Genomic DNA, 26,663 nt, shown 5'->3' on the forward strand with positions numbered 1-26,663 from the left:
AGCCAAAAAGCTCAGTAAAAAATTCTTTGTTCAGGTCTGAATACTCTTTCCCCCCCACCATGTACACATGAATTATTCTTTTTCATGTTGCAATAAACTGTTCTAGAAACTTAAAAGGCTGTCTAAGGATTTGCATTTTTCCTATAGTTCTACCATTGGGAAGCAGATTTGAACCGACAGAGTAGCCCCGAAAGAAAATAAGAACAAATATTTAAAAACAAATTTAGAGCTTAATCTTGCAGCTTGGTCGAGGCAGAAGTTGAAGTGCCATCAGAAGTTTTCAGTACCTCGCAGTGCAATTCTTCGTTTTGGTCTTGATCTTTTATCCTGATTTATTAGACCAATGATTTTTTGTTTCACATTCTTTCCAATACCCTGCTTTACTACAGTGGTAACTGAGAAAAGTGCAGTTATAATATTGCAATATTCTGAATATCCCCAGAGAAGTGGAGCCCAACCTCCCTGTGACCACGCAACTGCGGAGATCTCTGCACAGCTCAGCTGGAGAGGGACCAGTAAGAGGCACGGCGGGTCTGCAGGGGAGCTGGGGCAGAGGGAGGTACAGAGAGAAAGACCTCGGGCATGATGGGGACAGGCCGAGGTTGCCCATGGACTGAAGGTTCAACTGGATGGTCATGTTGGAGGATAAATTGTGCCCAAAAGCGGCTGCAGATGTAGTCATCCTTCGGGCTCAGATGAATGAATTCACATGCCATGTGGAAACATCCAGGTTTTTTTTTTTTTTGCTACAGATACCTTCTTTTGTGCATTCCTACACATCACCCTCAACAAAGGTATCAAGGTCTAGATAATCTAAGTCATGGTATGCTATTCATGCTTATGCACGTGTTTATGCCGTATCAAATTGCAAGATGTTATAATGGAATATTTTACTTATTAAAACACAAAATTTACCATTTATTTATCAACATACACATTTGGCAATAACATCATGAGAGAACCAAGTGGCTTGAGAAAGACTACTATTTGTACTGCAATTATTTTTCCAGCTATATAGGTGTATAGCACCAAGAAAATCCAAGTGAAAATTTCAACACACCTTGCATAAATCAGCATGCCTAGCAGATTAACCAGTATGAGGAGTAGGAAAAGAAAATAAAAATACCAGTTTCTTCTGTGATCTTCGAGTAAATCCACCCATACAGACCTCATTCGAGGCGAGAGCAACAGGATGGAGGGTGAAAAACCCTCCGGGACAAGGCGAGCCTGTAAGCCCCTGTTTGGGTAGCGTAAGGGTTAGCACTCCTGCAGTGCTGAAATGCAGCTTGGGGCCTGAAAAGCACCTACTGAAAAGCTGCAGGTGATGGAGCTGTAGATATTTATGGGTTTAGACAATGTCAATCAGATAGAGCCACAGGGGTTTTGTTGGTTTTGCTTTGCTTGATTAAAAAGAAAAAAATAAATTACTTGGCTTTCTGTTGCACATTTTGCTAAGACTTTCCATTTCACCTCAGAGCTTCAAGTCTAAAAAAAAGAAACAAAGACAAACTCACTAGGGCTGATAAGACACTGAATCTTTCCTCGGAAGCCCTGAGCCAGCACAGGGCTCCAGAAACTCCAGAGACCCCCAGCCCTCCCTGTCCCCCCTGTACCCCAGTCTGCTGCAGGGCTCCCTCTCACAGCCTCCCTCCTTGCAGACTTTTCCATCTATCCGTGCTTTTTGTTTTGTTTGCTTGGGCAGGATTCTTTGAAATGACAGGGCTAGGTGTACTGTGGTTTGAGGAAGCCCCAGAACACCTCTTTTTCAGTGACACCAGTTGTGGCAGTAGTGCAAAGCAGATTCCTCTCAGGGGTGCAGATCCCTAAGCCTCAGCCATGTGCATTAAATGTTCACATCAGCCTTTAATTGTTAATGTGCTTTCGAGTAATAAGAAAATATACATGCACTGATGTTTAATGGACAGTGGAAATAGGATTGTCTCCAGAGCAATTTTGTTTTGATTTTGCAGACTTGCCGCTCTGAAGAGCAAGAGTCAGGATAAGTTAATCACAAATGTTGGAGGCAGACTAAAATTGGTCTTTTCTTCAAAAGTCTCTAGGTCCCCCCAACCCCACTGCTCAGCTTGCAACAGTTTTATCTAGCTCCACTGAGCTGACCCAGAGGTGGCAGGAAAGCTTGTTCAACATCTCATAAAAATTTTTGTTGCTCGTAATTTCTGTGGCTGCTCCATCCTGAAAAGCTTGAAAAGCTCTTCCTCCTCAAAGCTTTTCTACCCAAGCAGATACACAACTCCCAGCCTCAGCACTTATATTTCTCCAAAACTGTATAAGTGAAACCTGCTATGGGGCCACTTGGAGATATATATTTATTTATAAATACATTTGAGATGCCAGTAGAGAATAATAAAAAAAAAACCCAAGCTGAATTTGTGGGAGTTCCCAGTCTGACAAGACTGTAACTACTTGAAGTTTTTAAACAGGTTACAGCTTTCCCCGAGAGATAAAACTGCACTTGCTGCTGCTTGGTCGAAAACCTAATAGCAAATAAGCCCAGCTGAGACATACCAGGGAAATTTGATTCTGCATTGATGAAGCAAAAAGCCTGGCCTTCGGGCCTGCTGGCTTTCTGCAACATCCTGTCTTGGCCCACTGAATTTTCTTACTGTGAAATCTAAACGCGATTTCATGAACTGCAGTATCTTCAGCTAATTCAGTCAGATGCGGCCAGTCTATAATGACTGCATTATACAATATTGGCTGGATTTGGTTTGTTAATTCTGCCCTCCTCATTTGAGATTTGCGACTGCATTGTTGCAAATTCAATGTGCAGATGGGGCCTTCTCATACTCACAGTTTCCTGAAAACATACGTTCTTAGGAAGCTTCAAAAGACAGATCCAACCGGACAGGAAATTAAAGCCCCATCTCCAAACAACACAAAATCAGATAAAAAAAAGAAAGGAAAAAAAATCAAATTGGTGTTCACAAGCAAAAGAACTGTACATACTAAGCAGCCCCAGGTGGTGTCAGTTGGGAAAGGTAAAAACAGCCCCTCACACTGAGGTTTGTCACCATTTCAAGGATGTGGATTTGGCCCTAACCCAAAAGTCCCATTAAGATCCTGAGCAATGGCATGGAGCTGGTCTGGGAATACAACTGCCTTGGGCCACTCTTGATCCACCCACTGGAGCTGCTGGTGGACATCAAGGGCTCCCTCCTCCTTTCCCGAGCCACAGCACCCCTCCGAGCAATGTTTTCCCTGAGGGCAAGTGGAAGACCATGGTGGACATACTCTCTGAGCAACAGCCAGGGCAAAGACAAAAACCACGCAATGTATTCTTGTAAATATTTTCCACCTCTTTCACTACGTGGTGGGGATCAGCAGAAAGACACCTGAGGACCATTAGTAAATCAAGCAGGCAGAACACGTAGTCTCCGTTTCCACTAATGAGCCTATTAATTTGTGCTCTAAGAGAAGCCTAGCTGGTCAATGAGCATAGAGACTGAAGTCTTTGATACAGTGTGAGAAGCTGGATAGTCCAGAGGACATTTATGCGGGTTTGCTTTGAGATATCCTATGCAGCTGGGACTGTCATTTCATTTGTTGTGCAAGATGCAATACGGCTGCAGCTTGCAGGCTGTGATAATAATAATTTGAGGTTCTGGACAGCTTAAAAACAAAAACCCAAACAACAAAAAAAAACACCCAACAAAAAATAAAAACGCACTGTGCAAAAAGTCAAAAATACACCACTCTTCACTCACTGAAAAACCAGCACTGGCTATTCCTAAGCTATATTAGAAAATACTAACATGATCTCGTTCTGGGGCTCCATATTTACCCTTTCTCCAAACTAAACAAAAATGGTTCAATAATGACTCTGAGTAAAAGAAAACCCAAATACTTAGGGGCAACAAACCCCCTTTCCTCACTGTCTGGTATCACCGAACAGGTCTCTGCCATGAAGGACACGGTAGCCTCTACGCTGGGGTCACAAGAGCAAAACTGAATATGACTGAACTCACAAGCATGAAATGCCAGCAAGAGCACAGCAAAAACCTTCCTTTAAATGCCTACATCTTTCCTCCATCTAAGTGGCAGAAAGGACAAAAACTCAGTTCACCAGAAGTTTGAAATTTTCTGTCATCAAAAAGCAAGATAGAGCCCTTAGGTTCACACATGAAAGAACCTGCCTGATTATACCTCTTCTTTTCAAGGTGCTTTTATAGTGCCTGCAATTTTTAAAGTTACCCCATTATGAGAAAGATCTTTCACAGCTGAGCCTACAAGGGAAACATCCCATTTTTGCCAAGTTTCGTACTACAAGAATGTAAGAAATACCACTATCATAACACAGAACCACAGCCAAGCTACAGTAAGGTCACAGAAGTGAACTTTATTGACTGAAAAGCTGAGGAAAAGGTCGAACGGTCACAGAGAGTCACATCCCAACAGATTCAGTTTGTGTGTGTGCATATGGTGGGGTGAGGGTGGAAGCTATAGTGAAATGTTATATAAATGTTAAGTTGAAGATGCTGCCTTAATGCTATTGTTATATCTCTGGAAACTGCAGTATTAACAGGATATATCTGTCAAAATCTGGAGATTCAGGTTTAAAAAAAGCAAATGTTGGCACTGGGTGTTCACCTGCTCCATTTATCATGGGTTGCTGAAAGCGGTAAAGGTCAAATCACTACTTCTACAGAAACCTCTTTACAAGTGGATAAACTTTGGCCATGGGAAGGAAAGGTCAGATCAATAATGCTACGTAATCTCTCAGAGCCAGCCAACGCTCATCATTTGAAAGATTGCAAAGATCGTTTTGTTGCTGGGTACCAGCCATGCAAAGGAAAACCATCCCTTCCAGCCCCTGTGCTGGGCTCCCCGATGTGAAAGGGAGGTATGGACTGGGTTGATTTTAAGCATATATCTCTTCATCAGACTCTTTTGTAATGCATTACAAGCTACCATGATACGTAAGACTTAAACTTAGGACTTAAGCCTAGAAGCATCAAGTCGCTCTCATAGGCAAGGGTTTTCTCTGGTTCTTTGGGCGCTCCCTTGCTGGGCAGTCCATTTTTATAGGCAGAGGAAGCCAACACAAAATGCAACAGCACTGTCACCCCAAAGCACTGCAATCCCAGCCCAAGCAGCTTTTGCTGAGACCCGAGCCTCCCTAGCACCTTCTCCCACTGGAGAAGGAATCGGAGAGGTGCCTCTAGCCCAAGACCACCTCCTCAGCAGCCAGAAACAACCGACAAAGCCGAAGTGCTCTTATGATGCTCATTTACAGGGGGACTTGTGATTCCTTAAGAGATGAATAAGAATTGCTGCACCCCTCTACAAGCACAGCCAAGCTCATCTCTACACCAAAAAAAGCCAACCACAACTGGGATGAAGTATTTTTCTAAATTTCTAAATTTTCTAATTTAAGAGCAAACTACCAAAAGAAAGCCTTGCTCTCATCAGTCGAGGTTCCAGTCCAAATTGGCACGGATTCTTTATTATTTGTTGCTTTCATAGCAGAATACAAGAAGCTATACAAATAAGTGAATCACTGTTATAAACAGAAGCTTTTCCTGTTAGAATCTTAGAGGAAAATGAAGGTATTTTTCAAGGTGGCTTTCTTACCTACTCAAGAAACCCAAATCCTCTAACAAAGAGAATGGTTTTACTTAGATCACTTGTTTCAGACTAATCCCCATACTACAGGATAACATAAACTATTGCTTGTTACAATGCTACTTGATACCGGGGAACTCTTGTCCTTCTGCAGAAGGACTGACCACTGGGAAAGAGCTACCAGGAGAAGGAAGCACATTGCTACAATCAGGGAGAACTTAATTATCACTAAATTTAGCACAAAGGCAGAAAAAGCTATTGAGAAAGGAAATGGATTTCTATTTAAATCTTATGTTTTCCCTTTCTAATTTCAGCAGACAGAGAAGTAGCACAATACCTTTAATCAATAGTTATTATATCTACGGTAGAGTCATTACTTTTCTTGCCATCGCACATTAGGTTGCTGCACATTTTCAAAACCTGAATATCAGTAGCGTGGGCTTTGTGAGCCACCCTGGAGTGACAGCCCCGTCTGACAGTGCCGATGGAGGAGCTTTCTTCTGGGCCTGATTCTTCCCATGGGTAGAACAAGCTTTGCTACTCTTATCCTATCAGATCCTTCTATTTAAATATTGTAAAGTTTGAAAACATAGTCAAAGCACATTTTAGACCATCACCTGTCTAGAACCTAGAGACTGACCCAGCTAGAAGAACAGGCTGCTCTTTCTTACACCAAAGCACAAAGCCACCCATTTGTAGCAGGTTCACATAATGGATATTTAAGGACATAAAGCAGTTTTGATTGCTTAGTCTCATTTGCTATTTGACAGAGTACACAGAATTTCTCCTATCCAGTCCAGCACTGAAGACCATAACCCCTGGCCGAGCAAAGACACCTCTGGCAGAAACCAGACCCCCAAACCTTAATGGGAGGACTTCAAGAGAGAGAGGACCCATCACATACACAGGCAAATGGCTCTGGTCACTGATTATCCATACAGCCGTTATTATTTTGACCTCATTTTCTACCTGCATTCGTCTCTTTTTGGCAACTGAGATTTAAGGGCTGTCCAGGTGAGCCTGACCTGATGCCCCGTGGGAAGGCAGTGCAGAAAGCAGAGGGAGGTGAGCTGGCCCTTGTGCACCCTGCAAAGGGGACACGCTTCAGCAAATCCTCCCAGGTGAAGTTTCCTAAAGGGGCCTAGCGGCATCGAGCACAGGCATAGTCATCCATCTTCTAGGACTGCCTGCGAGGACTACAGATTTTTCTCTGTGAAGAAAGTTGGATGGCTTTTTTTTTTTTAAAAAAAAAGAACAAACAAAACAACGACAAACCAAAACAACAACAAAAAACCCCACAAAACAAAACGCAGTAACGGTGGGGGAAGTGGTGAACAGAACGCATGCCCTGTGCTGCATTGATAAGAGCAGCTCTAGGACAGGCTCCAGTAGGAAGCACCACACTCTAAGAGCATGAGCTATGGTGGCAACTAATCAGCAGTGGAGTGTACTGTTGCTGGTCTTTTTAAAGGATCAAAGATGATGAACTGAGGAATCTGAGCTTGAATTACTGCACAGACTTTGGACTCCACCACAAGCACTGATTTATCCCTTTAGTCCTTTCCTGCGTGAGTCCCACTGACCAGCTACACTTTGCCCAGGCTCTTTGAGAAGGCGGGAGTGACTCGCAGCGTGTAGCATGGGGGTGAGGTGTTTCCTCACTCATTATCCCTGCCTCAACAGGCTTTACTGATACTCTCTTCAAAGCTTGCCACACATAGCTTGCCTCAAAAGAAAGAGCAACTTTGCCAGTCCATTAGCTCGGCAATGCACAACCTAATCCTCAAAGAAGTGAGCGTATGCTGCGAAGAGCAAGTCTGCTAAAACACCAAGCTGCAAAGGCTCCCCTCTTCAGAGCTCTGTAATCTTCAATTTAACCAGCATTATTGTCTCAGAAACCGATGCTGCTCCTCCACTGTCCAGCAACCCGCTCTTTAGAGCTATTAATACAGACTTTTCAGTCCAAGGTAAAAGCTCAGTGTCTCATGATATTGCTGACCCATTTCATTAAAGAGCAGTTTAATAAACAGTAATGGAAAGAGCCAAGGCACTCAGAGCTGCTTTGCAAGTTATGAGAATGGTAAGCAAAAAATAGCACTGTGAAGCGTTTATCCCTTCATCTCACAAATAATTAGAAATACATGAGATTGCGTTACGCTTTTTAAATAGGCTATAGTAACGGCTTGTGGGAATACAATTCAATGACAATAGTTTATCATGGTAAGTCAGCTCTGTAGGGTTACAGTATGCCAAGTCTAAATGGGAAACATTTGTTTCCCTTCTGCATTGCAGCAGAAGCTGGCGTACTTTGTCTGGGAGCATCATTGACAGTCTCCAACTGTTATTTTTTTAAATTAAACGCCGTGCCTACCGAGTTAATAGGCGTGCAGTCAGTAAGGTTTCTCTACAAGTTCCTGTAATAGCGCGCACAATACTTTGTAGTAACAGATAATAAAATTTGACAAAGCATTCTGTAATTACTGCTCTGCTTTATAGAATATTACTAATACACGTACTGTGCTGCTCTTGTAATGAATGGCACATCACTGAGAGCCTGCTGCTTCCTTAAACTGAAGGCACACAAAAGTAGCCGAGTTGAAACATGCAAGTGGGTTTGTTGAAAAGCCAAGAGGCTTTACTATTCGTGTGCATATGAAGAACAAAACTCTGCCTTTATAGGCAGTCCCAAAAGTCCGTATCCCCCCGTAAACATTGATTTCTGTAACGTGTTCTGCAGGGGTCTTGGGACCTCTTGGGAAGGTAAGGCAATACCTGCTCATAAAGGAATGTATTGCCTAGAAAGCATGTGTCATTAGGTGAAGCAACTCCAAGATGCACACTCCTGCAGCTCATGGGGGCTCTTGCTTTGGAAGAGAAGGAACCAGAGCTGTCTGCTCTGACCCAAGACACACCAGTATGGCTAATGTGCTAGAGAGGCGGCAAATGCTGTAGCCTTTTACCTCTCTAATTCTCATTTACTTCAAGAATTTCTACACGTAGGATGGCTGCAGAACCTATCCCCTGCCCCAAAATTTTCAAGCCAGGTCTCATCTCTGCACCTACCCTTACATTGCTGACTGGTCCCTGCACACCTGCGGCTCAATATACCAGCTTTCCCTCCTGCTCCTTCTTTGCATCCTAACCAGCATTTATCTGGTCCTGATAACAAGGAAGTCTTCAAACTCCAAAGTAGCTTTAAACAATTGTTTCAGTCCTACTAAATTAAACTGGCTATTACAGAAGAATAGCTTTACCACTGGACTGTAGCAGGCGAATAAATTTTCCTAGAGCAGGTTGATTTTGTTCCATCAACCCTTCTCCCTTCTCAATGATACTCTGTCCCTTGCATTGCCCCGACAGATTTTTGTATGCATAACTTTTTCCAGATGGCAGATTCAGTGCAGACAGTAATTTGCATAATTTAAATCTGCTTACTACCATAAACTATATCGCAACACACCGCGGGTTTTCCTTTCAGCTCCCTGTGCTGCTCGCGCCGAGGTCTCGGCAGTGCCCATGCACAGTGATGGATCGCGGGCGACCCTGCAGAGCAGTGCTGGGCTGCGGGCTCAGCGATTGTACAGGGCAGCTCCTCAGGTGGAAGAGCTGAATCAGAAAAAGATTTCTTCATGGCCATAATTCATATCTAAACGTGCTCCAAACAGCAACATTACTGTATTAAAGTGAACTCCATTAGCAGACCTAGCTGGACGGTTACTCCGGTGTGAGAAGGTCAAGGAGAGCTTCTGGTTACGTTTGGATTTTCTCACAAGGAAAAATAAAAAATAGATTGTGTTCCAAGCAGGCTGAAATGAATAGAGTATCAGCGATTTTCTTCTTTCTTACCAACCCTCCACAAAGTATGTGTTCAGCTCTTTATTATTTAAAGAAAACAGCTTTAACTTTTAGCTCAATTTGTTAACTTCCAGGAAAACTTAATATACCTCCCTGCAAATATTTTGTCATTGAAACCTACTTATATCAAGTTTTGATTAGTGCATTGGTCTTTACTTGGCAAACATATTGCCACAGCTCAAAATAAACACTAAGAAAAATCTCAGGATCTTCAGGAGATCACCACATTCCCATTCCAGATGGGGTTTGAAGTGGGATCTATACCAAGACCAATGTATTTGCTCAGACTTGTACAATGCACTTGTACATATACACGCAGGCACAGATATGAGAACGTCACTGTGATCAGCAAGTCAATATGACAAGAAAATCCTGGAGTTTTCTCATACCCTCCCCATACCTGTCTGCCACACAATGCCTTATGGAATGGCTCAAAAGCAGAATAAATAAAAACAGAGCTATGTTTTGTTGAACAATAAAGAGGACTGTCTCCAAGAAAGCCCAGTTTCTGACTCTCTGAGAAATTGTGTACAATGGCAATGCAATTATTCTCACTGAGCCAAAAATGAACAGAAAGGAAGCACTAAACACATAATTTAAGACTTTTAGTACGAGCAACTTGAGCGACACAAAAGCAATATTAAACCAGTGCAGACCAAAGTGGCTATGCTCTCATATCGGTCTGCTTTCCTTAAACCACAGGTAGATAAAAGTAGGAAACATTTTCCAGTAGCAGAGCCAGGTCTCTTCAAAAGAAACTACAAATATCCAGTTTTCTACTGGTTTTACAAGGGAAGACTTCCATGTCATATGGCAGTCCCTACAAAAAAAAAAAAAAAAATAAAATCTTTCTGTCTATGGATGTATAAGAATTCCTCATCTTCTTTGCAAACTGACAGAGAAACTATGAAGAGCACACAGTTGAAAGAGCAAGGATAGAAAGTTATGCTGACCACCAAAATTCATCAGGTGCCCTGCTGTCTTGGCCCAGTGACCTCTTTCAATGAGGTCCAAAGTAGGTTGGGACTGGCAGAGATACTGCTCTTGTGCCTGCCTCAACTCTACCCCACCTCCAACCTATTCCATGGGATGGAGTCTGTCAAACTTACAACTGTTCCACAAAAAGCTCTTTTATTCTATAAACAATATTCTATTCTATATGGCTTGCTTTCTCCTCTTTGTTTGGTGAGGCAACCAGCATCTTTGCATGTACGTTTCAAATCTCGGCCTGAATCGCTACTTTTCTTTCTGGTCTTTCCTATATGCTCATCGCAATATCATCAGGGCATTTCATTATCCAGTCTGGGGAAGAAATGGAAGCAATTTCCATTTCACAGAGTGAATCAGAGGCACAGAGAGACCAAGAGCAAAGCTTTTTCTTCATTTTAGGTACACAGTCTGGTGCGGGGAGCAGGGATGGAGAACCAGAGAATACTTGGATGTACTTACAGATTTCAGATGCGACTGTGACTGTTCAGACCTCAAAGTCATTAGCTGAGCATTCAGAAGAGCAAAGATAACACCAGGATCTCTGAAACATGACCTGAGTGACCCCCACACAAATACTGTCATTGAGACAAGCTCAGATAACAAGATCCCCCCTTAGTGTTCAAATCCATTAGCTAGGATATTGTTCTTCATCTATCTGCAGTCCCTCGTCTCACCTACACACTTTCCAAAATCCACAAGGAGTGACATATGGCTTGGCCAGCTATAACCTCCTGCATGCTGTAGCCCTGCTTTCTCTCAGGGACTTGCTCGTAGTCTGCCTCTCCACTCACCAGAGGCCAGGCTGAGATCAGGGCAATCGCCTCTTTATGATTCAAAGCAACACATTGATCAGAAATGTGTGTCTGTGTGGCCAGTTGGGATGCAATCACTCAAAACAGAAGCCTACTGCCAAATATGAAGTTATTCACCTTCTAGAGAGCTCCAGTTTATACCGAACATAAGTTTCTGTCCCGAAATATACCCAGTAGCAACTGAAACATGAAAGCACTCAAAACAGAAATGTGCTGGCAAACATGAAATGCAAATGTATTCATCTTCCAGAGAGCCCCACTATGTGCAGAACATAAGTCTGAATCCCAAAATAATACCCAGTACCAACTAAAACACACACATTTCCCCACATCTTGTCTTGCTTCCATCAATTTAGCAGCACAATGAAGCAATTTCCATCGTTAACATATGCACCATATTAAGGCTAGCCAAGATTTAACATTCTTTTGTTAATTTGGCAGAGGGGAAAGACACAATAGAAGAGAGCCCTACAATTTGCAGCCATCTGTGATACCGAAAACAGTAATAAACTTGAAAAGTGCTGTTATTATACATGTTATCACTCCTAGCAAGCCAATGTCTTCAAACATTTACGCCTTTTATGGATAAATTAATGCCTTTTAATTTCTGTACGAAGAAAGTGTTTTCAGACTTCTCTTCGCATTGTATGTCCATTAATCTTGCCCACTGGTTGGAGCTGCTCTAGTGCAATACAATTTACACTGTCAGAGATCACTGGATAAGTCATACTCAATTATAAATGTGAGATGCTAAATTACTTAATGCTGTTATTTTTAGGGTTGTGACAGGCACCACTAGTACTCAGTGTCTCAGGCCACTTCATCTTCACGCTGAGAACTCCTCCTCCCAGTCTGACGGGGCACATCCATCACCAAACTCATTGCTTTGCTTATGAAGTGAACATGAAGTTCCCCAACAGACAATTAAACCAATATTTTAAATTAAAATTTGTGTAAGAATATTCATAGGCTTCTCCTAGTGACAGGTCTCCATGTAATTGCTTCCCCCACCCCTGCTTGAATATGTTTGCTGTCCTGATGATGAATCTCCCATCTACCTTCTGCTGGGGAAAAAATTACACAGACTTCTCAGCATGCGAACGCTGCGGGTCACATCTATCATCCTCAGGCCTCTGTTTTACTTTTAATTACAACACTTCACTCAGAAACGTTACTTCAAATCATAAACCTAAGGAGAAAGTAGCTTTTAATTTGCAGAACAGCCATTAAATTCTCTGCTTCAGCGATATTAATTTGCTGGTGCTCTTCGTACTAAGGAAGAGATGAAGTTACCTTCCTTTCAGACTTCATGAAAAGATAAGCCTGCCCACAGTCGCAATCACTTTAAAATTAGTTGCATTTTGTGTCCACATGCTTCCTGTGATCCTGCACTTAACCAAGGCCTCCACTGAGAATCATTTTCTATGAGCAGCAAAGTTTTTAAATGGATAATTTAAGATCAGCCATTTTGCCTGGGACATATCTTTCAGTTTTAACACTCTGCTTTAATCTTACCCAGTCTGGGTCTTTATTGTTTATGTATAAGCAGATCCCATTTTTGTGAGTGGGATGAGGAGTTTGACTTAAGTCTCACAGGTTGCTGAAACGCTTAGCAAAAATTGGACCATGAGAAGCTTACACACACATACACCCTTTGGCCCTCTGCTGAGCCTAAAACACACCAGTGTTCCCAGCCAGCTTTAGCATCTCTTCCTTTGCAAGTGGACATTTTCCATCGGGATTTGGAAGCGATCACGCTGCTGCCCACGTTTCAGATCAATAACCACCACTGTCGCGTTGCTGTTCGATGGAAAATGCCCCATCAGTCACTGCTGGCTTTATCGAGTTGCCTCTTGTGTTTCCCATAGAAAGAAGTAGAGAGGCGTTAGTAGCTTGGGATGTTTCGGGGAGAGGGAAAAAGAGGGTAGACTATTTAAATATTACCCTAAAATTCGTGCACCTACATAAGTACTAACGTAGAAAAACTGAATGCTACACTCTCTAGGTTCCTAGCAGAATAGGAAATTAGAGCACCAAAGATCTTTTCTTGTGGATTTAAAATAAAACATTAAAAAAAAAAAAGAAAAAAATGACAAACCAAAAAAGCAATCATTACAATAGTGCCCAAAAGGCAACTACCCTCACTGTGTAGTTGAAACAGTCTTGAAGACAGCATTTGCCCTGATCGAAAATTTCCATCCAAGACAAGATGACAAAAATAAACAGACAGAAGGACTGCAATAAAGACACGTTGCTCTTTCCCAGGCAAAAGTAGTGAACGAAGCAAGGAGACAACAGAAGCAATGGATGCATGACGGGCTGCCTGAAAGCAGCCCAAGCAAGGGGCTCTGAAAGTTACTCACTGACTCCAGAGGGATAAGCTAAAAGGAAGATCCATTGCTCACCCAGCCAGGTTTTCCTGTCCATCACACCATGAGGAGATGCAAAACCACATTAAGCTAGCATCCAAACAAAGGAACACAGAAGATTATTATTATCAACTACGTATTTGGATTACATTTGAAAAATCACCTACCGAACCTAAAAGGCAAAAATCCCACCCAGTCTACAAAACCAGTAGGACTTTCATGTTTGAGAGATAAGCCTAGCTACACAAAGCACCTTCTGCCTCTTCGTGGTGGTATGAAAACAGGTAGGACATGCCAGACTGGCCCGATGTTGATATATGTCTCTTCTAAAGTGAGAAGATAACTCAGCTGCTCTGTGATGTATGACAGTTTTCGTAGTAAATCTGAAGTGCTAAGACCCAAAAATATACACCTTTTTTTGATGCTAAGGTCTATACTAAGAATTCTAATGTAATTAGAATTATATAGGTCTATACTAATTCTTAGTATTAGAATCTTAGTATTATTTTAAATATACAGAAGGGAATTTTAAATGCTCTCATTTGCCTCAGCCTGTTCCTGGTAAGGTCAACAGAAAAATCAGCATTACTGTTAATGAGACATTACTTTCAATGAGAACAAAGAGAACAAGCCTTTGGGTTTCTGTTGCTAATTTGAGATTTGAGAGTTATTTTTTTTCCCTGCTCCCTCTCATACCGTGAAAAGATGGCGATATTCTACATACCTTGTGTACCACACGTGCATGTTTGTGAAATTCAGACGAGCAGTGTATGGACCGGACAGCAAGGACAACAGTGAAGCAAACCCAGCTCTAGCAAACGAAGTATATTTAAGTTCAGTACAGACGCAGATACTACAGGACCAGCAACATTAATTTTTTTGAGCATTTGAGTTTATGCAGTGAGAACCAGCGAGAGCGGCCCCGTTCAGAATGACAAGAACGGCAGGGGAGATGCTTCCAGAGGTAAGAAATAGTATTGCTCTGCCACTTTTATTTCCATATAAATCAAAAATTGCCCACCCAGGAGTGCTGCTGGTACCAAATTACCTTTGTGCAATGAGCTTATGTTAAAGGAAAATAAATTCTTTCAGATATGCCTAAAATCCAGTAACCTTTTACCAGAATCAAGACTATTTGCCACGGGGCACAAATGCAGAATCACCTAAAATTGACTCCCATCCTGCAACTATATATTTCTACAGGAGATGCACAAGCTGCAGATATTGTCTTAAACAAAAGCTTGCTGAAAGAACTGCTCATTTATTCAGTTATGAGCATATAAAACACTTCAAGTACTTTAAAAAGAGTGTTCATTGAAGCTGCTTAAAGTATTAATAGGAAACTCATCTGAAGCGTCCATGTATTTCTGAAAGCAGCTGGTTTACATTGTTTTTTTTTTAAATAAACTTAGACAAATATTATTCAACTGTTTTTTATAAGTGTAAATAATATTCTGAAAGAGGGACAAAATGGCAGTAGCTGAGGGGTAGCTGAGCTATACACAGCATGTGAATGAATTCCCTGCTTGAATATCAGGACTCACATGTGCAGCACTCAGGAATAAAATGAGCAAAACTTGCACAGCTCGAAAAGAGCTTCACAGAGCTCTGTCATATTACTTTTATTACTGATATAGAAAAACAGATGAGCAGCAAGAGTGCAAGATTTGCAGATGATACTAATATTCAGTCAAACCTAACAGAGACCATAAAGAAAGCTGAAATTTGGTGAACTTGAGGGCAGATTAAATTTACCATTAACAAGTGAAATGCTACAGACACCAGAGGATATAATTAGATTTACATGCAAACCTGATGGCAATGTTCCTGCAGCTGAGATATTAGACCCAGGTTCCTTCACTGAGAAGCAACAGCCTGTAGACAAGTCACCGGGCCAGCCAGGCTGTAGAGAAAGTTTCCCATCCCCTGAGAAAACGTTGGACCTTCTCCCACCAGAAAGGGGATGGAGAATAGCAGCCCCCATAAACCCTCCGTCACATTACAGGGATTGTAGGTCAGCAATTTTCAGGACTGACATTGGCATTTATTGGAAAATAAGCAGCAAATTCAAATATGACCAGAAGTGCTCTCACACAACAGACCCTGGGCTTAGGAGCTCCTGGTCAGGAGAAGATACAATTCATCAGTATGACAAGGGCAAAACAGGTCCAGGTGTGTAGGGAGAAAGGATAACGTGATGTATAGGTTACCACAGAAGGACATAAGCCCGCCTAAGCTGATGCGATGTGGAGTGGATGATTGGTGGCCCTGGCCACCACCGCTTGGGATCCAGGCTACTGCTGCCACCACTGCACTGGGGGTGCTTCTGCACGATGGCCGGCACAGCACCCCCAGGTGTGGCTTCAGTAAGAGACAGATTATTTTTTTTTAAATAACAAAACAACAGATAGATTGAGGTTTTTTCCTCCTTGAGCCTGCACATTGCCAGTATAACACACTTAGTGGCTGGTAAATCTAGACAGTTAGACAATATAGCAATAGTTAAAAATAAGCCTACCATCTACTACATTTTATAGAAAGGACAAGGAATGCTGTCCTTAGTCACTGCATGAAAGACTTGGAATGGGAAAGAGATAAAAAGTGAGGAGAAAGATAAAAATAGAGAAAAACTGACATCAAAGGTTTCAATTTTACTTTCTATTTCTTCTTTCCTTAAATAGTTTCCAAGTAATTTATGAGAGGGGAGGAAATCTCTCAAAACAGGATTTATAAAATATAATTCTATGTTAACAAAAAATGTTTTTTTTCAAATGGCAGTTTATAACATTTATGATTAACTTACAATATCTGATCCGGTTTTAGTAATTTGCGAGATACTTCAAAACCAGTATATTATCATTCAAAATCCATAAACCAAAACACCAAATGTCATGAAACTCAATTAAAAAAAAGAGTGACTCTAAACAGCTGTAAATATTGATGCATTATTTGCCTTTGGGGTTTTGAGCCTTTGGGCTTCACGTTTGCAAGCTATCCTCTGCAAACATGGAAGACCAGAAATATATTTTTCATTAAAAATGAGAAGCAAGGATATTTCTGCAAAACATGGAGCTGGAAAACAAACAGCAAGCTCTTCTTAATACTGATGCATCAACAATATCTCATCTGACCCTGCTAGCAGATCTGATGCAAAAAGCTCTGCGAATCTGCAAAGTGCGATTTTAGCCAATCTTCCCTCTTCAGGTTTTGCTCTTTCAGTACTTTTTTTTGACAGCAAAAAGCCACACTAAAACCTGCCTTTGGGATTCACACTAGAGACTCAGAGACAATCTACCGGCTTGAGAAATAAGAACTGAGGTCTGATTTTTGACTACGGCATTTCAAAACTTGTTCGCTTGTACTGATAGAGGAGTTTTATTTTATTAACAAGGACGTGGAAGTGTCACAGGAAAGAAAGAGATAAATGAAGAATTTTGCATCTGGCTTTAAAAATTTCTCAGAAATAAGAAGAAACTTTTACTGTGTTGTACCGCTGCTGTTAACCTCCAGACTTGTGCAAGAATTCATCCAGAGTAAGACATGACCTACTGGGAACATACAAAAGGGGAACAATCTGCTCACCCATAATCTTACAAGAGGAGGGGGGGGGAGAAAAAAAAAACCACAAAGCAGCAACAATACCTAGAAGCTGCTCTGCCTGTCATCCCCTCCAGCAGATATCTGTAGACCACGCAACGCTCTCATACATCCCCATCTTCAAACTGTGTCTGACTCCCCAAAGATTTTAATTCCATTGCTTTCCATGAAGCTGACAAATTGAAGGGAGGACGCTTTGGCTGGCAGCTCATGCGTGCCAACCCCTCTGCAGCCAACACGAAATCAAGAACGGAGAGGAGCTCACCCTCCCAGGGAACGACTTGGGTAACTCTCTGAGCACTAACTGCCTGCCAGCTGCTGCGCAAACCTTCATAGTGAAATGCCAAATGCACGAGGAACAGATTTTTTTTGAGGAAAGGTCATTCCTGTATAGCCATTATTCAGCTACACTTAATTGTGCTGTAGGAAGTAGGTTAACTAAATCACATCGCTTAAAAAGCCTTAGGAATGACTTTGCTTTCAAAGCTGTGCACTCTGTGTTCCTAGAGAGCCCAGGTATGTAATTTTTCAGAGGAGAAATGCCATTTGGTAATTAGCTTAAGTGATGCAATTTTCTTCCAAGGATAATAACAGTGACTTGCAGCATCTGATGTCTGGTGACCTTTGCAGCTGCAGTTTCATCCTGGAGAAGGATGGGAAAACAAGAAGGAAAAGAGAAGTCCTACAGCTGGTGACAGAGGCACATCCACCGTGACCCACTCCTGTCGGCAACAGGTACCAACAGGTCAGTGATGGGAACAGCCCACCAAGAACCTCCTTGGTTGCCCTTCACTGTTGCAGGTTGTGATGCCCTGCTGATCTCCCCATCCCTTGGGCTTGCATTCAAGATATTTATTTTTTCCTGTGCTTTCATAAGATTCATTTATTTCCTGGTTTAAATATGAAAGCCTGCAATACCTTACATTACGCAAGGTGGGCCGTTGTCAGAGCTGGCCACATCACACCAGCAGAGGTGGATCAACTGGGGAACTCGTAAAGGCCATCCGTCGTCAGCCCTTGAGCTCCTCCTGTAACACCAGTGTCTGACTGGTACTCATATAGCAACACAGAGGTAGCTGCTTATTCAAAACTGGCCTACCAAGAGCAAGAGAATAGAATATTAAGAAGAGTCTAAAAGGAAATACAGGAGCTGTTGTGTTTGCTTTGCACTCGTGACTAACCTGTTTCCAAATGGATGTGAATTCAGCTCATTAGGCCATTTGTCGAGGTGTGGCCGTTATTCCTGCCGCTTCCTGGCGAGGGACATTTTGGCAGGCGGCTAGCATAATCACCAGCTATTTCTGCTGAAAGATTTACAAACCTAATGTTCCTGGGACTATGCCCAGGACGGCAAAAGAAAGATCAAGCTCAGCTACCTCCAGTGCTGCAGAAATTGATGTGAGGATATCTGCCAAGAGGCAATCTGAGGCAGGACGGCAGTAGGTGTTAACATGCACTAATTTGTTTCATGCTTATCGAGAATAAGCAAGATGCGCTAAATTAACGCACCGAAGTTAGGACTCACTAACATGGATGAATGTATGGTAGGGCTTGTGGAAGGGGGGGGAAAAGGTCACTCCAAAAGGATTTTCCTCCTTTCCGATCATTCTGAGAGTGGGCAGAGTTGTAAGTTGTAGGAAACTGCATTTTTGGATGTATAATAGCATCGTATGAAGATGCTTCTGTTCTAGTAAACAAAGCTAGCACAGAAAAGCCTACAAAGCAGTCTATTAGGTTTTCTTCTAAAAAAAGAAAAAAGAAATCTTTCCATTTCTTGCAAATCAATTTACCTTTTCCTTAGGAGCTTCTCAAAACATTCCTATCAGACTAGGAACAACTTATAGTTTCTATAATCAAAAACTTCTGTCCTGAGTAGTTGCAACTAGACATGCCTCTGGACAGGAGACACACATTACCTTTTTTTTTTTTTTCAAACAAGTAGCCCCTGGAAATAGATATTTTCTACCGTACAATTTATCCAGCAGGAAAGCTGGAGCTCTAAAAGGCAGGGACTAATATTCTATGGAAGGCATCCATCGAAAGGGTAACCAAAGATTATTAAAAATTAATACCAAGCTTGACAGTGCCACACCATATCACATCTCACTCAAATGTTACTGTGGAGCAGCTTGCAAACGGTATTTTTTTATCTGCAATTAAATTGGTTGCAGGTAACCCCTGCAACTCTTCCACGAGGCACAGCGCTGCCCAACGAATCTTTAGTACAGGAAATGAAAAATATTTTGCCCTGAAACTACAGAGGGGAAGAAAAAAAAAAAAAATCACCTGTTTCAACTTCCCAGTTTGTTTCGTTGGTTTTTTTCCCCTCTTGTGGGAGAGAGCAGGTTTGTGGACAGAGCTACTATCCTTCATTACACCAGCTGATGCTGCTGGAAACACTAGCCAAGCTCCCGGACTCAGGAGCCATCTTCCGCGCTGAAAGAGCAAACAGCAAGTGACAGACACAAGATGAAAGAAACTGCTCACGCTCTAGATACGCAAAGCAAGAAGACCAGGGCTTGTAGCAGAACACTGCTAGATGGTATAAAAAGGACGCAAAGCTGCCACACTGCAGTCCCTCAGCAGGAGGGTCTGGCACAGCCAAAGCCAACCCAGGCATGGGTGCAGCCATCTTTCACCACCACAAACTTTCTAGCCCCAGCGCTGCCCACGTTAAAAGTTTCATCAGGGCTATAGATGAGAGTTCATACCTGCACCCATTCATTGGTAACGCTGTTCCGTAAAAATATCAGGAGATTTCTGTCTTCACCCATGGTTTGGAAACAGCAGTACCACAGATCTTTCATTATAACAGTACCAAACAGGTGTTGCAATGTCCCCAGGTGCCAAAATGCTATATATCTTCTTGTCAAAGAGGCAGGACCTTTCTGCCCTTTCCCTGGCTAAACCTCCGGTTCCTTCCAGATCTGATCACAGCCCATCCCTGGTGGGTCTTGCTCCAACAGGGAGAACCTGTGGTGGGACCTTCCTCAGTCCCATCTGTGCCCAGGAGGTCCTGGCAGCACCCCTTCGTGAGGCTGTAGCCGATGGAGAGCATGGACTAGAGCAGCCTTCCCAGTATCAGCACACACTGACAGAAGAGCTTCTGTGGGTTTAGTACAAGTAACAACAAAGGGCTGCTGATTTTTTTTCCCCCACCAGTTTGCGAACAGTGGAAACTGATTCCTCTCAAATCTGGAACTTAGCAAATACCTATCACCAAATAAAAATATTACATTGTGTTCTCCAGGGAGACAAACACACCGTGTGAACAACATCACAAAGTCCATTCCCTTGTATAAAAATTTGACCAAACACAGACATTAAATTTGGAAGCAGTGAGGCAACCGCGGCCAGGCCAGGTAAATCCTACTGACATCTAATCAAAGACAACGCACTAGCTATAGGGTCTGTGGAGGTAAGTCAGCTTCCAGTCACAAAATCCAGGACAGGGAGTCACAGAAGCTTTGCATAGACAACGTGGTTGTAACCTACTTGCTCAGCAAAGCAGGTTCTGCCCAACAGCATCTCAATGGACTTTCCCATTCCCACCTCACCACAGCCTGGGGACAAAACCTGCTTTCCAGAGAGCCACAGGAGGAACGCAGTAGCACACCAGACCCATATGGGACAAGCGCAGGCAGGGAGTACCTGAGAAAAGCAGCCATCTCTCTCCAGAGCCTGCAGGATATTTCTATACAAGAAGTTACACACTTTTTCCCCCCGACAAGCTTTAAGATTCCTTCTTTTAAGGTGCAAATGCGAAAGATAAATAACCACAGAAGATACCTTTCCTGCGAGCAGGTGCAGCAGCCGCATCGCTAGCCCTTCCAAGAAGAGGAATAACACTCTCTTACCTGTTTTTCCCCACCACTGCTCAAGTACAATGGCGAAACAGAAGGCAGAGGCTCTAACATCTGGCAACAGAAAGGCAAACCTGCCCTCTCCCCACTCCAGGAGGTGTCTTACCTGAGGGGCTAGGTAGAGAAGAGAGCAGCACTGGCTCCCCCCCATCAGGGTGGAGATATTGGCACCTGAGTAATTGGCTTCCTACACCCTCAGCCAACCAGACTGCGGCTAATTACAAGTATTTCAGTTGCAGCAATAAGAGTAATTACAACAGAAAACCCTGCAGCAGAAGCCTCTCTTGGTTTTAACTTGATGCACTGAGGTAGTATTCAACGCACTAAGATGAGAGTGTTTCATAAAACCTCAGAATCACTGCAAAAACTAAACCTCCTGGGAAGGAAACGTGCTCAGAGACCACCGATACATTCAATTTCTTCTTGCCGCTGTGCCGTTTGCCTGGGTGGGAACGGGAGTTTTGGATGGAGAGAGTTCAACACAATCTCTTGCTGGCGGGGGCGGTGGATTCGTGCCGCTGGAAAGTGTACCGATGCTACAGAGTGTTTTTACAAGTACTTTCGGGTAATTCCATAAAGTGACTGGCAACCGTGCTGCCACCCCTCAGAGAGGCAAAGGGCTCGGGAGCACTTTCCTGCAAATGCCTTTGCATTTAAGGAGCTTAGCTGTTTTCAGACATGTCAGTTAAAATTGGGCATGCTGGGTTGATTACACCAATCTCCACATCCAGCCGGCTCGCACAGAGCATCAGACACAATATTCTCAGTCCTGGGCAAGAATTATTGGAGAAGTTTACCATGTTCTCCTGGTTTTATTGTTCTAATTTCTTGCCAGAAAGGTTGAACGGTGTTGCTGATGTTGAAATGCACCGCAGCTACGCTCTGTGTTTAATAGTCCTGTTGAACACCTACATTTTATAGATGTTTTAAACACTTACAATTTAATAGCCCTATTTAAACACCTCATTGAATTCTGAAAATAACTTTGAGTTTTACTACAAATTTCTTTTGCCACAGAATGGCAATAGAGATTTTGAAAAAATAAATCCAGTTGCCTGATCCAATATGTGCCATATTCATTTGGGCACAGAGCTTGTCACAGCTCTTTTTCGGCGCTTAAGTAGTAAAATTTCATTTGGCTCCCTGTAGAGGTTATTTTGCATACTATAGCAAAGACCCTACAACAGGAAAAATTCCTATATTCAGCATATCTATGCCTTTATCACCTTATTCGTTACATCTCTTCCTACCACAATAGATAATTCCTCGCAATTACCTTCCGTGAAAACTACAGAGTTTCAGATTGGTGAGTGGTTTATGTTCCAAATCCTTTCCTATTTAGCCAAATCGTATGTATTTCACTTTTAGCATCTTCCCAGGAGCGAGCTCCTCTGAGCCATTGTGGCCAGCAGGAGGACTGACCACGGCTGAGATGCATCATTACAGGCGATGCTCGGGGTCAAATGCCTACTCAAAGGTAGCTGCCTCTGCTTTGAAGCCTCTTGCTTCAAGGTGTTTCTACATCCATCATGCAGACTGCCTGGGAAATGCACCCAGTTGTATGAGCTGGGAGTTTCTTTCCACTTTGTCTCCCAACAGCTCAGTCTGGATCGTCAATTTAATGGCCTGTGTCAGTGTCCACGCACAAGCCATATCACGTTAGCCTACCAACACCAATTTATCATTGTTCACAGTTTTCCTGAGGACAATTTTAGTCCATGTCTATCTTCACTTATTTGATGTACCTTTAAATGAAGTATTGTCTAAGTTCAGTTGACTCTCTCATTCTTATAGAGATGTTGAAGAAGAGACCTGATTGTTACTCTTGCTTAGTAGATATTTTCCCAAACACTGCTTTTTCTCAAAAACACATCACATACTCTTCAAAGGATCTGACCTTGCTCAATGAAAATGTCTCCCCATCTACCTTCTGCTGAATCCAGGGAGAACGGAGCTGACTTCATCTGTCTCATGACCAAACTCCTTAAACTCCTGACAACACCGTTGCTTCATGAGAAATTTTCATGTTACCTCTAGCATTGCCGGGGGTGATTTTGAACACTGTATTTACTCACCCAACCTGTTGCAGAGGAGTGTATTTGAACTCAGGTAGCAGCCCTGGTCGTTCAGCGGACAGCACAGCAACCTGGGACAACACCTGAAGGCTACACTTCTCCCATCCACCTGAATTACTGCCTTTCTAATGCTCCAGGATGCTACAACGCAGGGTTTTCAGATGCAAAAAAGTGTTAAATATTGGCTTTATTGTGAAGCCTACAAACAGCTACAAGTCTGTTACAGGTATTCTGAAACAGTAAGACTTCAGAGAGCATACTAATAAACAATGGCATTTATTACTGTATTTTCTCTGGCATCCAGGGAAATTACTGTAAGCAGAGACATTTTCCTTGCATTTGATGTCATTTCTGTATTTCAGGCCTATATAAGCTTTTAAACACAAACCAGATGATCTAGCCCTTGGGTGCATAAATAGTCTCCTTGGTTTTATTGAGATTACTTGAGGCCACAAACTGCAAGCATAAGAACCTGCAGGAACCTCAAGTAACATAAAAATCAGAGTTTTAAGAGGCCAGAGATTTAAGGCAAGTGACGGTCTCATATAGTATCTGCACTTCGAAATGCATGGTGCAAGCAGGTGAGAAAAGTATTTGACACAATGCACGAGGCTTTATAGTACTGCATTGTGAGCATTAAATGAATTCCAGCATCTGGCTACTAAGGTAAGTTCTTTATGTAATTTTTTTTTATTTATAAGGCTACCCATAGAGTTTATCTTGGAAAGCTGGAAAACTTGAAGCAGGCAATAAAAGGTATCAAAATATATTCAGCTCTATGCAAATCAGATATTCCTAATGCATTCTTTTTTTCCTGTGCAATTTAGCAAATTAGTTTACATTGTCTGACAAGTTGTGCTGGAAAACATAAAAGCTCAGATTAATTTTAGGTTTGTAGAAATGATAATTCAATATTTGCTTATTTACATCTACCCACCCACACTGGAGCGAAGAGCCGTATCTTCTATGTCGTGTCAGATATATCAATACCAACATGTTAAACCTCCTCCTCCTTTCCCAGTTTATTAAGGGAAGCAGCGGATGCCACGCGGTGAGGAATTGCCTGCGCAGGACGTATCCTCACCTGCTGCGTCAGAAACCTTCCCATGAAATGCCTCAGCTACCACTCGCAATTAGCTTTAACTCTCATGTGTTGTCTCAGAAGCATGTTAGCCTGCCCTGTCTCGTCAGAGTTAATAGCACCTGGTTTTATTTATTACCCTGTGGTGTTTACATGCCGTCATTTCAATACACTGCCTTCTGACGGATAGCTTTGTAATGATGCATACAACATTTAAGTGGTCTGTTTGTAAGCAGAAGCAAATGAAAACGCCTCGTGGGCTCTCTCGGCACTGTACTGAGATGATGTACAGTTTTGCATCAGGTGTACAGATAACACACTGCGTTAAGCCAGTCTTGAGGGAAGTATTGCTAAAAGAAGACAGGCAGAATTTGCTCTTAAAAGAGCTTTCATACTAAATGCGTGCAACTAGCCCCTCCAAACTAAATTTCTGCCTGTTACAACCACTGTGTTAGGAATGCCAACAGAAAAAAAAAGAAAAAAAATCAATCTGAGATTAATTACTTCATTCCTCTGACCGTGCTCAGAGCCAGGATTGGTCCCCGCAGCGTTTCCTGGATGACTTCATGTGAATCCAGCGAGCTGCCTGTACCGCACCCGACAAAAGCTGTGAGATTTTACATGTTGACAAACAGCTGAACTCTTGGCTACAGGAGCCCTACATTGATCTGCTTATTATTCAAGGACTTGTATTTAGAGGAGCTGAAATGCCTGCTGAATACCGAAGCTGAAAAACCCTGTAGGGTTACCCCAGGAACCGTAGACACGTTTTTTTTCCCCCAATAATTACAGAGCAAAAAGAAGAGGGCAGTTAAACCTAGAGAAATTCTGCCACAGCAGCATGACCACTGCTCAGCAGAGCCCCCTGAAATCCTCAGGCATCTTTTTTAAACACTGTTTTAAATTGTTAGCACATGAAGACGATTCTCTCCTTTCTGAGCCTACAACATAACACAGCCTTAAATTTCGGTTTCCCTAATAAACTTACTGCAGCTCTGTGCACATTAGGAACCGCATCTGCTAATCTGTATTTGTTCAAGCCTCTTTATCTAAAGGAAAAAGTGCTGCTTGATTTAAGATTCCTTGAGGAAATCTGCCTGTACATCTCTGGCTGGCGAGTAAAACAAACAGCATCCATGTCCCAGTAGGCATCCGCCACCCCCCGACATCTCTTCATTTAATTAGTTCTAAGAAAGCCGGTCTATCCGAAAGCCGACAAAGCTGCACAAGAGAAACGCTTAGGTATTTATTTAGAAAATGAAATACATTACCAGCCGCATTGTGAAGTTTCAGTGTCACCTGCAGGGAAATAAGGAAGAAATCCGACGTTCACACACTACTCCTGACTGTACCAGTGCCCAGGCTGGCTCTTACAGAATAGCAGACGAGAGTGAAGCTGCAAACCTTTGAGTTGAGCTCACTCTATAGGCATCAGAAAAACCTCAAAGAAAAAAAAAAAAAAAAGAGCCAGAGCGGGAGCGAGCAGCCCACAGACAGCGAGATGAGAAACTTCTGGCAAGTCTCCAGCGCAGGAATGAATTCGCTGTCATTCAGAGACGTATAGCGATGGAAATGAAGGGAAACTTGAATTTACAGGCGGATTTGGATCCTGCACTAATCGTTCTGCAAAGACATGCAGGTTGCAGCTCGGCTTATTTTACAAGGCTCATCTAGGAACAATGCTGGATCAAAAATTAAATAGCATGGTAGGTATGTAGACACACACACACACACATATAAATATATAAGCCAAGGTGCCAGCACAAACTTCAAATGGCTCATTCCATTTACTGTGAATTTTACTAAACCCAGCACGGAGGCACAGTGGCCACTCAAATTCCTTTTATGTATCAAAGTGGATTCACAGGGTTTTAAAATGCTCTTTAGGCACATAAACAAATTTGTTTAGTTGTTTCCCCCCCCCTCCCCCAGCATTGTCAGGAAGGTAAAATACATTTTACAGAGATAATTCACATGTTTTCAAGCATGTGGCAAAAGTGTCAGCGTACTGAGACTAAACTTGTCCAAACATTTATGCATTTCCAGCCAATAGACGGAAAATAAACCAGTCCATAGTTGAAATAATGAGGAAGAAATATTGCCGGTTGCAAATTTTTCATATACGGGTCAAAAGACTCCATAAGGCATAAGTGACCATGATCATGAAGAAAGTGTTTAGATCTGAATTTGCAGAAAATGTAAAAATCAGTTGTTTTTAATGCTGGTAATGAAAACAGTTAATTTTGGTGGTTTGCACTAAACCCCGGCTCCAGCATGTCTCAGGGATGTGCAGTCTGCTGTGTTTAGATATTTTGCAGTCGTGTACGCAAAGTGAATGTCAACTCATGAAAAATTTGTAAATAAACAGTTTCTTGGCATGAAAAGGGAGAAGAGGCTCCACACAGTGTGGGTTAAACTGCCTAACTGAATTCAGCTTC

The 26,663-nt window shown here is 42.4% G+C and overlaps 1 protein-coding gene across 1 annotated transcript in view; it reads right to left on the reverse strand.

The window, feature by feature from the left end:
* Positions 1–25,947, reverse strand: part of SCHIP1 (schwannomin interacting protein 1) — a 183,183-nt gene extending 157,236 nt beyond the window's left edge. Inside the window, exon 1 of the mRNA XM_074590519.1 lies at positions 25,497–25,947. Coding sequence (XP_074446620.1) covers positions 25,497–25,505 — 9 coding nt within the window. The 5' untranslated portion in view covers positions 25,506–25,947. The remainder of the gene's footprint in view (positions 1–25,496) is intronic.
* Positions 25,948–26,663: the final 716 nt, after the last annotated feature.

This window comes from Larus michahellis, chromosome 6 (genome assembly GCF_964199755.1).
Source record: "Larus michahellis chromosome 6, bLarMic1.1, whole genome shotgun sequence".
In the NCBI taxonomy this organism is placed as follows: domain Eukaryota; kingdom Metazoa; phylum Chordata; class Aves; order Charadriiformes; family Laridae; genus Larus; species Larus michahellis.